General features: G+C 42.3%; 1 protein-coding gene across 6 annotated transcripts; it reads left to right on the top strand.

Moving 5' to 3' along the window:
* The first annotated feature begins 47 nt into the window (after positions 1-47).
* On the top strand, positions 48-8,077 carry znf711 (zinc finger protein 711). 6 transcript variants are annotated; one of them, XM_034883030.1, is made up of 9 exons: positions 55-364; positions 1,499-1,578; positions 1,692-1,791; positions 2,186-2,527; positions 2,579-3,076; positions 3,192-3,338; positions 4,529-4,759; positions 4,928-5,098; positions 5,198-8,077. In XM_034883030.1, exons 3-9 carry the CDS (start codon positions 1,713-1,715, stop codon positions 6,376-6,378), a joined length of 2,649 nt encoding a protein of 882 aa, XP_034738921.1. In that variant the 5' UTR covers positions 55-364; positions 1,499-1,578; positions 1,692-1,712; the 3' UTR covers positions 6,379-8,077. The 6 variants fall into 6 exon arrangements, with proteins under 6 accessions (XP_034738919.1, XP_034738918.1, XP_034738921.1 ...); XM_034883028.1 differs by having other exon boundaries at positions 48-364; positions 2,186-3,076; positions 3,195-3,338; XM_034883027.1 differs by having other exon boundaries at positions 54-364; positions 2,186-3,076.
* Positions 8,078-11,237: the final 3,160 nt, after the last annotated feature.

Here is an 11,237-nt window from a genome sequence, read left to right as displayed (position 1 = left end):
GTGATCGCATTCTGCAACCACATTAAAATTATTTCTTGATGGGGTAAAGCTTAAATTGTGTGTCTCATAACCGGCTGTAGATATGTTACTATTACAAGGATATCTGTGTTAATGTAACTCTGCTCTCTTATGCATGACGCAAATAGTAAGGGATCAGCGGTAAACGAGGCCACGCATTGTCTGCCCCCCGCCCTCCCTCTGCTTGTCAGGAAGCAAGCTGATTGGCCGAGGCCTAGCAAAGGGTGCCTGGGGATCCAAAACTGCAGGCCGCACTTAGCTTACCGTCAAAAATAAACCAAAACAATAACAGACAAAACTGAGAAGGGGGAGAAACACCGATAGAGTCAGAAGACGACGCTGTCAGGTAAAATTATTTTGAATCTGTTAGAAGGGTATGTGGAATACGACACAAGGGCCCTGTCGGACGTAGCGGGCCCCTTTCAGCCTTTTCGAAAACAACATGGAAGATAGTGCGGCACAAGCTGCTTCACCTAGCTTAGCAAGCTAGCTAGCCGATCTAACGGCCGTCGTCGCGCAGTTAGAGCGACACACAACAAAAGGAATCGTATAGGGCATATTGGTTTGTTGCTTATGCTAATGACTCTATGCATAGTATAACGTTGTGTTATGTTGAGACTTAAATGGTCAAATAAAATAGGTTGTTGCATTCCTTGACTTAGCCATTATGCTAATATAAAATGGCGCTCTGAGTACCAGCCCTAGCTTGCGTGCTAGTTAGCTCTGGTGGGTGGAGGGCGGTAGCCGCCCTAATAAGTATTGCATAACGTCTGCGGTACTTTCGTTGGTGGCCATAAAGTCGGAAGCGTGTGCATTTTTGTGCAATATTTTTTAAACGACAACTGTTGTAGCAGCGTGCTAGTTTTATTCAAAATGATACGTTATCTATGAAAATCAGGGACCCCCAAATTTACTACAAATCATTGCAGCCTTTCTACATTTGACTTATTTAAACCGTCATGTGACGACAATGCATTTTCCTCTCGCAAAACAAGCAGGACTCATCTTTCAAGAGCAATTAGAGCCGCTGCCTGTTAGCTCGTCCTCCTTCACACTGAGCGGACAGCCTTTTGTCTCAGCTGGGCTCCAACCATCATGCTCTACCAGCTCCAGGTGTAGCTACATGTCCTCAGGTTGAAGCTGCCTGTAGTACTCTTGATAAGCAATGGATGGAGCCAGTGGTCAAAACCATAGACCGTATATTAACGGTCTATGGTCAAAACACAACTGCCCTCCTCCTCAGTGGCAGGCGACAGACAGCAGTTTTTCTGCCTTGTGTTTTGAAGTTATTTATACAGAGGCCATTATATGCGGCAGCACCAGTACTCTCATTATAAACCTGAGTCCATGTAGAAATATGTTGTAACGAATTCCTTTATAACACTTAGACTACACTTAACTAACGCATTACCAATTTTCTGTTTTCTTCTATTATGAGCACAATGCTTGGGAGTACCAATTTTCTTTTTGTCTTTGTCAGGGAGTAATTACTTTGATGGAAGGTAGTCCATCAAATACCCCATTGGTTGTATTCTAAGGGTTTTTTCATCAAATGTGAAGGTATGTATTAAATACTAGTGTGGCATTGTTAGGGGCTTTCACTTTCAATTTTAGTAATGCAGACTAACAAAGTGCAAGAAAACAGCTAACACAGTGTACACTGTAATTTTCAGTCTTTTTTTCTGAGTAAAGACATGGATCAAGGAGGAGGGGTATTGGAGCTCCACACTCAGGAGCTGAAGATGCCCCACGCTATGATCATGCAAGACTTTGGTAGGTGGCCAAGTAGGATAAGGTGACAACTAATAATGTCAACATGAAACATGTATTCCAAGACACATTTCCCCACAAGTAGAAAAAATTAAAGGTATTATCCATACACTTACTAATCAGTTTTATTGGGTCACACATTTTAGTTTAAAGTGCAAATGCTATTCAGCTTCATCACCTACCTAAATAATAAAGTCACAGTTACATTTCATGGTCAGTCTTACATTTTCACAGCATACCAACAACAAGAAGGCAATATGAGAAGGCATGTGATAAGCTGCTTTGATATATTCACTGTAGCCTGAATGTGTAATAAACTGTGGGTTGTAGCTTTAATTGTCATTTTGTTGTTTAAAACTCTTTGCTATGCACCCCTCTCTGTGTCTTGTGTTTACAGTTGCAGGCATGGGGGGTCTGGCTCACATTGATGGGGAGCACATTGTGGTGTCTGTGCCCGAGGGTATGCTTCTTTCTGATGTGATGACGGACGAGGGCATCCTCCTGGAGCATGAACTTGAGGTCGAAGGCCTAGAAACTCAGGTGGTTCAAAGCCTGGAGACGGAGGTGGTTGAAGAATTGGAGACAGAAGTGGTGGAGAGCTTAGATGCAGATGTTGAGGGCCTGGAGGCCGAAGTGGTTGAAGGGCTACAGACGCATGTGGTAGAGCTGGAGGCTCAGGTTGTCGAGGACCTAGAGGGTGAGGTGGAAGTAGAGGGTCTGGAGGCGCACGTGGTAGAGGGCCTGGAAACTGAAGTAGATGTTGAAGGCCTAGAAGCTCACGTTGTTGAAGGCCTTGAGGAAGAGGTGGAAGTGGAGGGTTTAGAAGCTGAGGTTGTTGAAGGGCTGGAGGTTGATGTTGAAAGTCTGCAATCTCAAGGGGTAGAAGCCCATGAAATTACCACTGAAGACATGGTGTCCTCAGAACACAGTGTGATCATGCCTGAGAATATTCTGGGCACAGAGGTTGCTATAGAGGAAGATCTGGACCCCCATCACCATCATCACCATCATCACCATCATCATCATCATCATGTCCTAACCTCAGACCTCATTCAGGACTCAAACCACCACCATGATGACATGTCAGACCAGGTGTTTGTGGCAGAGCTTCTGTCTGAGCACCAGGACAACACTCTGGATCACCAGCTTGTGTCAGAAGGCTTGATGGTGACAGAGGCCAACTCCGAGACCATAATCCATGCACAGATGCCAGCTGAGGATGTTCCCCTGCAGACAGATGAGGATGATGATGCAAGAAGCAGCTCTGAGGATTACCTTATGATCTCCTGTAAGACAGCTTGCCTTATCACTATGCCATATAAACATTGTGTTATTGTGCAGTGCCATGTTTTTATTATTTTTATTTTATGTTTTGATAACTAAGGCTATTTGTCTTACTGTAGTAGATGAGGTCGGAGAGAAGCTGGACATAGGTGACACTCCACTGGAGATCAGCACTGAGGTAATGGAAGACAAGGAATCTAAAGAGGAGGACGGCACCGAGGTCATCAAAGTCTACATTTTCAAAGCTGAAGCAGATGATGATTTAGGCAAGTGACTTTAAACGTTATCAATCAACAATACAAGAAGATTTTTATGTGTTAAACTGAATGTAGATCATGTCTTTGGTTAGAGCTGAAGTGCGTAGTTTTTGTCGCCCCCATAAGGAATTCTAAGTAATGACAACAACACTTTCTGCACTTCCACATGTCTCAAGCCTTTGGCACTGCACCCAACCCCTCCTCCACGCAGTTGCTTGTAGCACATCATTTAGGTCGAGTAAATTATATAGCATTAATTCATATGCCTAATACATTACAAAACCCATTACTAACCTGTGTAAGAGCAGTAAGGCCTTCTTCCCACTGGCTGTGTTGCACAAGCATGGCATTTCTGTTGCGTAGCACACCCGAATAGTTCTGACACAGCGCTACTGTTGCTAGGTGACATACAGGGAGTGCTATTTCGGGACATAGCGCCGACAGATTCAAACTCCGAAAAAATATATAGGCCGACTGATTTGATTAAAGCAATGTTGGCAGTATATAGGTTACAGAATATTTTGTATTCTGTATGACAGAACAAAATAAATTTATATCTGCATTTATGTCAAACCTTAGAGACTTTCAAACTTTAACATGTCACTTATTAATATGTATTTGTGTTCAAGTGATACATAAACATCTTTTCCTATTCAATTTTGCGTGGAAATGCTTTCAACTCTCACTTGTAGCGTGAAAAATAGGCGTCAGTGACGTTATCGCGCAAGGCATCCAGTGTATAGCCAACCTAAGGCAACATCCGTGTCTGACCTTAGTTCCTTTTTCTTTTTTCTGCGCTCTACAAATTATTTTTGGGATTTTAATCCTGCTGCTGAATGTGTAGGTCTTTTCTTAGCTGTTCAATCACTGAATGAAACATTTCGTGGGCGCTTCTTTGGGTTTTCAGCCATGCCTTCACCTGTTGCAGCAGTTCTCTTCATCCCCAAAGCTGAACGCTGCTGTTGTCCTTTCTCAGCGGTGATATAAAACACATCACTCAAGCTGCTGCGTGCAAAAGTCGCCGGACTACACCGTTTTGTAAACCGCCATACTGAGAAATACAGAGAATGTTTTGTTGAGCTGATAGGCTTTAGCTTTGTATCAACTCATTTGACAATGGCTTCAATGTAACAGATTTTCATTAATTTAAAATAGGTGCCCACTATAGCTTTAATTTGTAAATTTGTTCCTCTTTCTAGGCGGAACAGAGGTAATAACAGAGGATGATTACCAAAATGGCCATCCTGACCTGGAAGCTGCATCATCTGGCAGACTGGGAGTTGGCCGTGACAAGATGGTCTACATGGCAGTCAAGAACCATCTGAAAGAAGAAGAGGATGACAGTGATGAGGATGACAATGATGACATCAGTATGTTCCCTTGTGAAACAGCTTTTAGTCCATTTTGTCAGACAGGTTCTGTGGCTGTAAGTAAGTAGAATGTGTCCACCTTCAGTCTTTCACTGTTGACAGGAGTTCAGTAAGAGGAGGCTGCTGTACATCAGCATTCTTTTTAGATGACTTGCTCAACAACAAAGCACATTTTTATTAAAAGTGTTTTCTATCCTGTTAATAATCATATATAAACTGTCTGTGCAGGTAATACCATTGATCAAGTGAAGAATGGTGCAGCTACACCATTTCTGCAAATCCGAGAGGGGCTGGGTGCAAACCGTGTCCTCAAACCCAAAGCTAAGAAAAAGAAGAAAGGAGAGATACGACAGTGTCAGACTGGTATGCACAGCATACAATTCTGGGATCATGAGATTTGTATGATTTGATAATATGCATCTAACACTTTTACATTGTTGTTAACAGTGTTTCAGGTTGCACTTTATTTTCAACCATCTCTTCCCCCATTTCTTCTAGCTGTTATCATTGGACCAGATGGCATGCCTTTGACTGTCTACCCCTGCCACATATGCGGAAAGAAGTTTCGCTCAAGAGGCTTCCTCAAATGTCACATGAAGAATCACCCAGACCACCTGCTTAAAAAGAAGTACCAGTGCACAGACTGTGACTTTACCACGAACAAGAAGGTGAGTTTCCACAACCACTTGGAGAGTCACAAGCTGCTGAGTCACAACAATGAGCGCTCTCCAGAATACAGCGAGTATGCGCGGCGCTATCATGAGTCCAGCCCCTTGGGCTCCGACAAGCTCATCGTCAAGGACCGGGAGCCCAAACTGCATCACTGCAAGTACTGTGATTATGAGACAGCTGAACAGGGCCTGCTCAACCGTCACCTGCTGGCTGTGCACAGTAAGAACTTTGCACATGTGTGTGTCGAGTGCGCCAAAGGCTTCCGCCACCCGTCAGAGCTGAAGAAACATATGCGGACCCACACAGGTGAGAAGCCTTACCACTGCCCGCACTGCGAGTTCCGCTGTGCAGATCAGTCCAACCTAAAGACTCACATCAAGAGCAAGCATGGCGCAGATCTGCCTTTCAAGTGCAGCCACTGTCCCCAAGCCTACGCTGATGCACGGGAACTCCAGCGCCATATAGAGATGGTGCAGGGCCACAAGACCCACCAGTGTCCGCACTGTGAGCATAAGAGCACCAACTCCAGTGACCTGAAACGGCACATTATCTCTGTTCACACCAAGGACTTCCCCCATCAGTGTGACGTGTGTGAGAAAGGCTTTCACAGGCCCTCAGAGTTGAAAAAACATGCGGAGACACACAAGGGCAACAAGGTGCACCAGTGCCGACATTGTAACTTCAACGCTCCCGACACCTTCACTTTGAGTCGCCATATCCTGTCCTTGCATACGAAGGACCTCCCCTTTAAGTGCAAGCGCTGCCGGCGAGGCTATCGGCAGCCCGCTGAGCTGAAGAAGCACATGAAGACACACAGTGGTAGAAAGGTTTATCAGTGCCAGTATTGTGAGTATAACAGTACGGACGCTTCTGGCTTCAAACGACATGTGATCTCAATTCACACCAAGGACTACCCTCACCGCTGCGACTACTGCACCAAGGGCTTTAGGAGGCCTTCGGAGAAAAGCCAGCACATAGCCAGGCATCACAAAGACATGTTGATGTAATGTCATTGCGCACACACAAACACACTCCTCTTTCCCGAGTCACACACCGAGTCACACGCTCAGAGATCATTTTAGTGTATTAACAAAGAAATGGCGGATGTATGCTGTTGATGAAGACGACAACATTATAATTGCCGTTCTGTGTTGTAATGGGTGTAAACCTTCCCCCAGGGGCAATGCAAGAACACATTTTAGATGGGGGGTGAAGTCTAAAAAAAGACATTGTGTACACTGAGTGGGACAGCTGTAAATTGCGTTTTGTTTTGTTGCAGAAAATCACATATGAACATATATTCAGGGTCTCAAATGTCTATATTTTTATACCCACTCAGCTAAAATGCTGCAAGATGACTGTGTCCTGTAAATCAGAAAGTGGTGCTTTGTGAACGTCATGCCAGTTCTTCAGATGATTTGGAATGAGTACTGGAGAGGTTTGCCTCCATAGTACCAACTAGTATCTCTTTTCCTTAATAACCAACTTTTACACTGACATTTGTTTCCGATGCCATGTTGTCTTTAAGGGGCAGGGCCATTCATGAGGACATAAATGGTTTTGAGTGATGATGTCACACTCTACACACCTTAAAAGATATTTCATTAAATCTAACATTTGAACTTCCATCATTTTGGATTTCCCTCCCAAGCCTGAACACTTGGAGTTCCATTAAATCAATCATGTATAATATAGGCTATATTCTGTTAAATATGTCTTAAAAGTTGAATCAGAAATGTTGTGTTCTGATCAGCGGTGTCTCACAAGGAGGTGAAATGGTGCAGTTGGTATATGAGTAGAGTATTCCATTGGTGTACACAACCCAATTCTGACACATAAATCTGCTTTTATATTTGCTATGATGGTTACAATGTTTCACAGGTGTATTAGTATATGAAGTTGACAGATGGTTGGCTTCACCTTCAACCCCTAAATCGGTTAGATCTGACTGCCACTTGCCACGGCAAGTTGCGTATGTGTGATGTTACTTGTGACACAGATGTGCTCCCTCAGCTAACCATATGATTGCAATCATGCCTTACATCTGTTGAACTTTTTAAGCACTGATGAACACAGCTAATCAGAAAAGAAGTGATTTTTAACTCTCAAACATGCTGCATCAATATCATTCTCTCAGAGATTGTGTTTGAGTCAGTAGAAAGCACCTTAATAACTTTTGTATTTTAATTACGTATATGTATATAGATATATTCATATATCTATATATGTATATATAATATATATAAAACAAACTCTAGATAATAAACAATTGCAGAGCTTTGTGAGTTGGTAAAGGTAAAAATTATTTTGAGTGTTATCTCTAGCAAATGAGCACGATTCATTACTGCATCAAAACGGAATTGTCATTGAATGTGGTGGGTGAAACCATTTATTGTTTTGTTCTATGGATAAGTGATTTGGTTTTGTGTTTTGTTTGTGCTCACTAACAAGTTTCCCGAACCCTCGTCCCAGAGCCCTAAATAATCCCGGTAACCCAATCCCAAACATGAGATTATTCCCGTGAAGTCAGTGGTCATCATATTGGCATTAGTCTTTAAAGTATGCACATATGCTGTCTCCATGAAATTAATTGTGGTATATATTAAAAATCCCCGCATTTCGTGTACCCTAGTCGATATTTTCTTTCAGTCTGATTGTGGATAAACTACTGGTGGGGAAGAACCAAAATAAACGATTATCTTTTTACTCTTATTGTCCTTTCTGTCCTGCGAACAGGAATCATCTTTACATGACATCTTAAAGACCATGTCAGCAGTTTTATCGCTGTTTGCTTCATGCTGCTTCTGTAGATCAGTGAAGTTGTCTAGGCTAGGGTATAACAAACTATGACTTTCAATCATCCTGTTTGGGGATTTGAACCTGCCTCCGCACGTCTGATTCATTTTGTAAATCTGTCTTTGCTGTCTGCAGTTTTAGTTTTAGCTGTCAGTTCATCCGTTTTAAGTACAGTCCAGACGTGTTGGGTTTATACAAGTTAAGTCAACCATTGAGGAGTGATTAAATACGCCAGTGAGCCTCAATAACTGCAGTTCCAGCAGCCAACAAGCCATTTGGTTAGAAAAAGGGAATCAAAAGTTTCACTTGATCGCCAGCTCATCATCCTTGGACACATCTGTGCATAGATGTAGTATTTAGTGAATGAGGGGAGAGTCGTACTGCCCAATCTTGATACTATCCAGTAGACAGCATAATCTTCCACATCAGTAGGCAAAGAGGGAAACTGATACAAAAGTCTTAAAGCTCCGGACCTGAAACTAAAGCCTTGCAAAGTTTTACACTTTGATTTGAGCCCTTTTTTTCCGGACAGCCAGCTGAGTAAGTTGCACCTTTCTCAAGACTCCACTAGATGTGAATTAGAGTTTCTCCAGCCAAGTAAAAGGCACATAAGTGAGTTCCAGCATTTAGGAAGTCTGCGTACCAGCTCTGCAAATGAAATCATCAGTCGTAACTTGTTATTGTTGATGTCTAGGATACAAGGTTTTTTGTTCATTAAATTAGAAAAAATGTGATTGGTTGAAGGACAGTTTAATTGTGCCTAGATGCGAGATGGAGGGAAAAGTACGAAAAGCACACGTTACATTAACAATGGCCCCTATCTATTCAAGTGTCCCTGTAACTCACCAGAGTAAGACCGCACTCACTAAAGGACCCTAAAACTGGAGCGGCTTAATAAAACTCAGTGGTCATTATTGGTTATTCACACCTTTGCTCTTTCTACTGTGACATGCAAAATGTGTGTTGTGAAAAAAGCCTAGATATACACACATCGCATGCGGAGGTATTTTTGAAAAACATCATTGATGAAAAGATTAACCCCTGCATACTGATTCCAAACCACACACTTATTAACATTTCGACCCCCTGACATTGTCCATTTAAATGAGTGTGTGGTTTTGTGATCTGATCAGTTTCAGTAATGTATTAAGGCTTCTTCAAATTCAATTAACTAACTCCAGAATTGGTATTCCAAGAAGGGAAAGATCAGTAAGAGAGATGGTGATGAATAAGGAACCACAATTCTCAAAGTTGTGTATATTTTTATAGGGATGAAATGATTGGTTTGGGAGTGACCTTGGAGAAGAAGAAAACAATGATTGATTCAATGATTTTGGGTGGAACCATAGAATTAGAGCACTGACTAAGTCAGAAAGAAAGTGGAGGGAAATGATTTGATTACAAAGTTTGGATTTGTTGCTCACGTCCACTCAGTCTCATTAAATCAAATAAACATCAATAAATAAACAGCTGCCTCTTTTTCCTCTACACTGATACTCATGAGGGATTTGACTCTTTTAACGCACTGAAACTGCATGTGTTGCTCAGATGTGTTGCAGTCGTGTCTTGTTTTGCCTCCATGTCACCTGTCTTGAAAGATGTATGATGCCTCATACTGAGGGAAATGAGCCTTTGCAGATGGATTTAAATGGGCACCGCGAACCCCTGATAGATGCAACAGCCTGTTCATTTTTTTGTTGATCCTACAAAATATCTCATAAATCACTTACTGGTGCAGCTGTCAGCAGAAACCGCTGAGAACTCGGATATCAATATGCAGACATTCCTCCCTAGGTAACTCTTTCTCACTACATTATCCAAGAATTTGGTATGAGTATGTTCCGTTGTTTCTATCTGAATACACGTGATTAAGCAAGTGCAGTGGCAGTAAATACAATTTCCTATTTATTTTCCGAGAGTGTTGAAACGCTGTCTCTCTCCCAAGGATTTTCTTTGCCTATTTTGAATCAGCAGAGCATCCACCACGCACACCTAACAGCCCCTGAAGGCCATCACTGTGATGAGAATTGACGGACATGCAGAGATAATCCAGCCATTGCAGAAGGTCAGAGTAATTCATCGATGAGCTATTGTCTGGATGGGATTCAAATGATGAAACTGCCAGTAAAAACATCCATGGCCAGATGCTGATGTGCAGGGAGTCAGCAAGTGAAAAGATTTATTACACACATATTTCACTAACTTAATCATTTTCCATCAGTGGCATGGGTTAATAGTTAAAAACAATACAGAATATTTCAATATGGTTTTGCATCTGAGCGCATTACTTGGGATATTTTTGTTTTGGACTGCAAAGGACTCTGGTGTTACACAACATATTGCTCTGGTATATTTCAGTGAAGGGACGAGCAAATGGAGCTGTGGACTGTGTCATTAACTCATCTCATTGGCAGACTGTACTGCCATAGTCTATTACCTCCAGATCCTTCGGTAGCTCACGTAACCAGAGTGTTCCAAGCCAGATTGTCAACGACAAGGCTGTAAGTGCTGCCAGCCAGCTGGAGGCGACGGGGCCTTCAGGGAAATCAGTGCCAGAATGCTTGGAGACGGGCAAAACTGGCTTCCTGATCAGTCAGAGAAGGGACAGTGTGGTGGACTACACATAACTAGAGCGCTTTGCTCCCAATTGGTGCATTTACACTTTGACTATAGGATGTCTGGATGTGTCATCTGATGTAGTCCTCAATCTGAAAAATGATTTCCAAAAGTCAATAAGTAAACCTTGAGTTTGGATTGTTTTGTCAACCTGCTGATTCAATGGTCAAGAATGAACTTGGTCAACACTTAAATCTGAAAAGTGCCTTGAATGACATCATACCAGCTACTGAATTTGCATGTCAACAACTCCATCTCCATAACAACTGAGTCAAAATGATCCACTCATGAAGACTGTGATACGGATGAAGTCCAAAGAGAAACCTAGTAAGTAGACCTTGAGTTGGAATTATTTTGTCAAAACTTATATCTGCAGCTCCGCCAATTAAAGGTAAATGCTGTACTTATGGAAGATGTTCTCAATGGTACCAAAAAAATTAGGAATAAACAGGTG

Source organism: Etheostoma cragini, chromosome 10, assembly GCF_013103735.1.
Source record: "Etheostoma cragini isolate CJK2018 chromosome 10, CSU_Ecrag_1.0, whole genome shotgun sequence".
NCBI classification, from domain to species: domain Eukaryota; kingdom Metazoa; phylum Chordata; class Actinopteri; order Perciformes; family Percidae; genus Etheostoma; species Etheostoma cragini.
Note: the sequence above shows the minus strand (reverse complement) of the source record. Positions and strands in the feature narration are given on the sequence as shown.

Excerpts from the sequence above, each read along its gene's own strand:
- znf711 (XM_034883027.1), top strand. The coding sequence starts at position 1,713 with ATGGATCAAGGAGGAGGGGTATTGGAGCTCCACACTCAGGAGCTGAAG. Across the intron at positions 3,077-3,191 it reads GGATTACCTTATGATCTCCT|TAGATGAGGTCGGAGAGAAG; the intron begins GTAAGACAGCTT and ends GTCTTACTGTAG. Across the intron at positions 3,339-4,528 it reads TGAAGCAGATGATGATTTAG|GCGGAACAGAGGTAATAACA; the intron begins GCAAGTGACTTT and ends TCCTCTTTCTAG.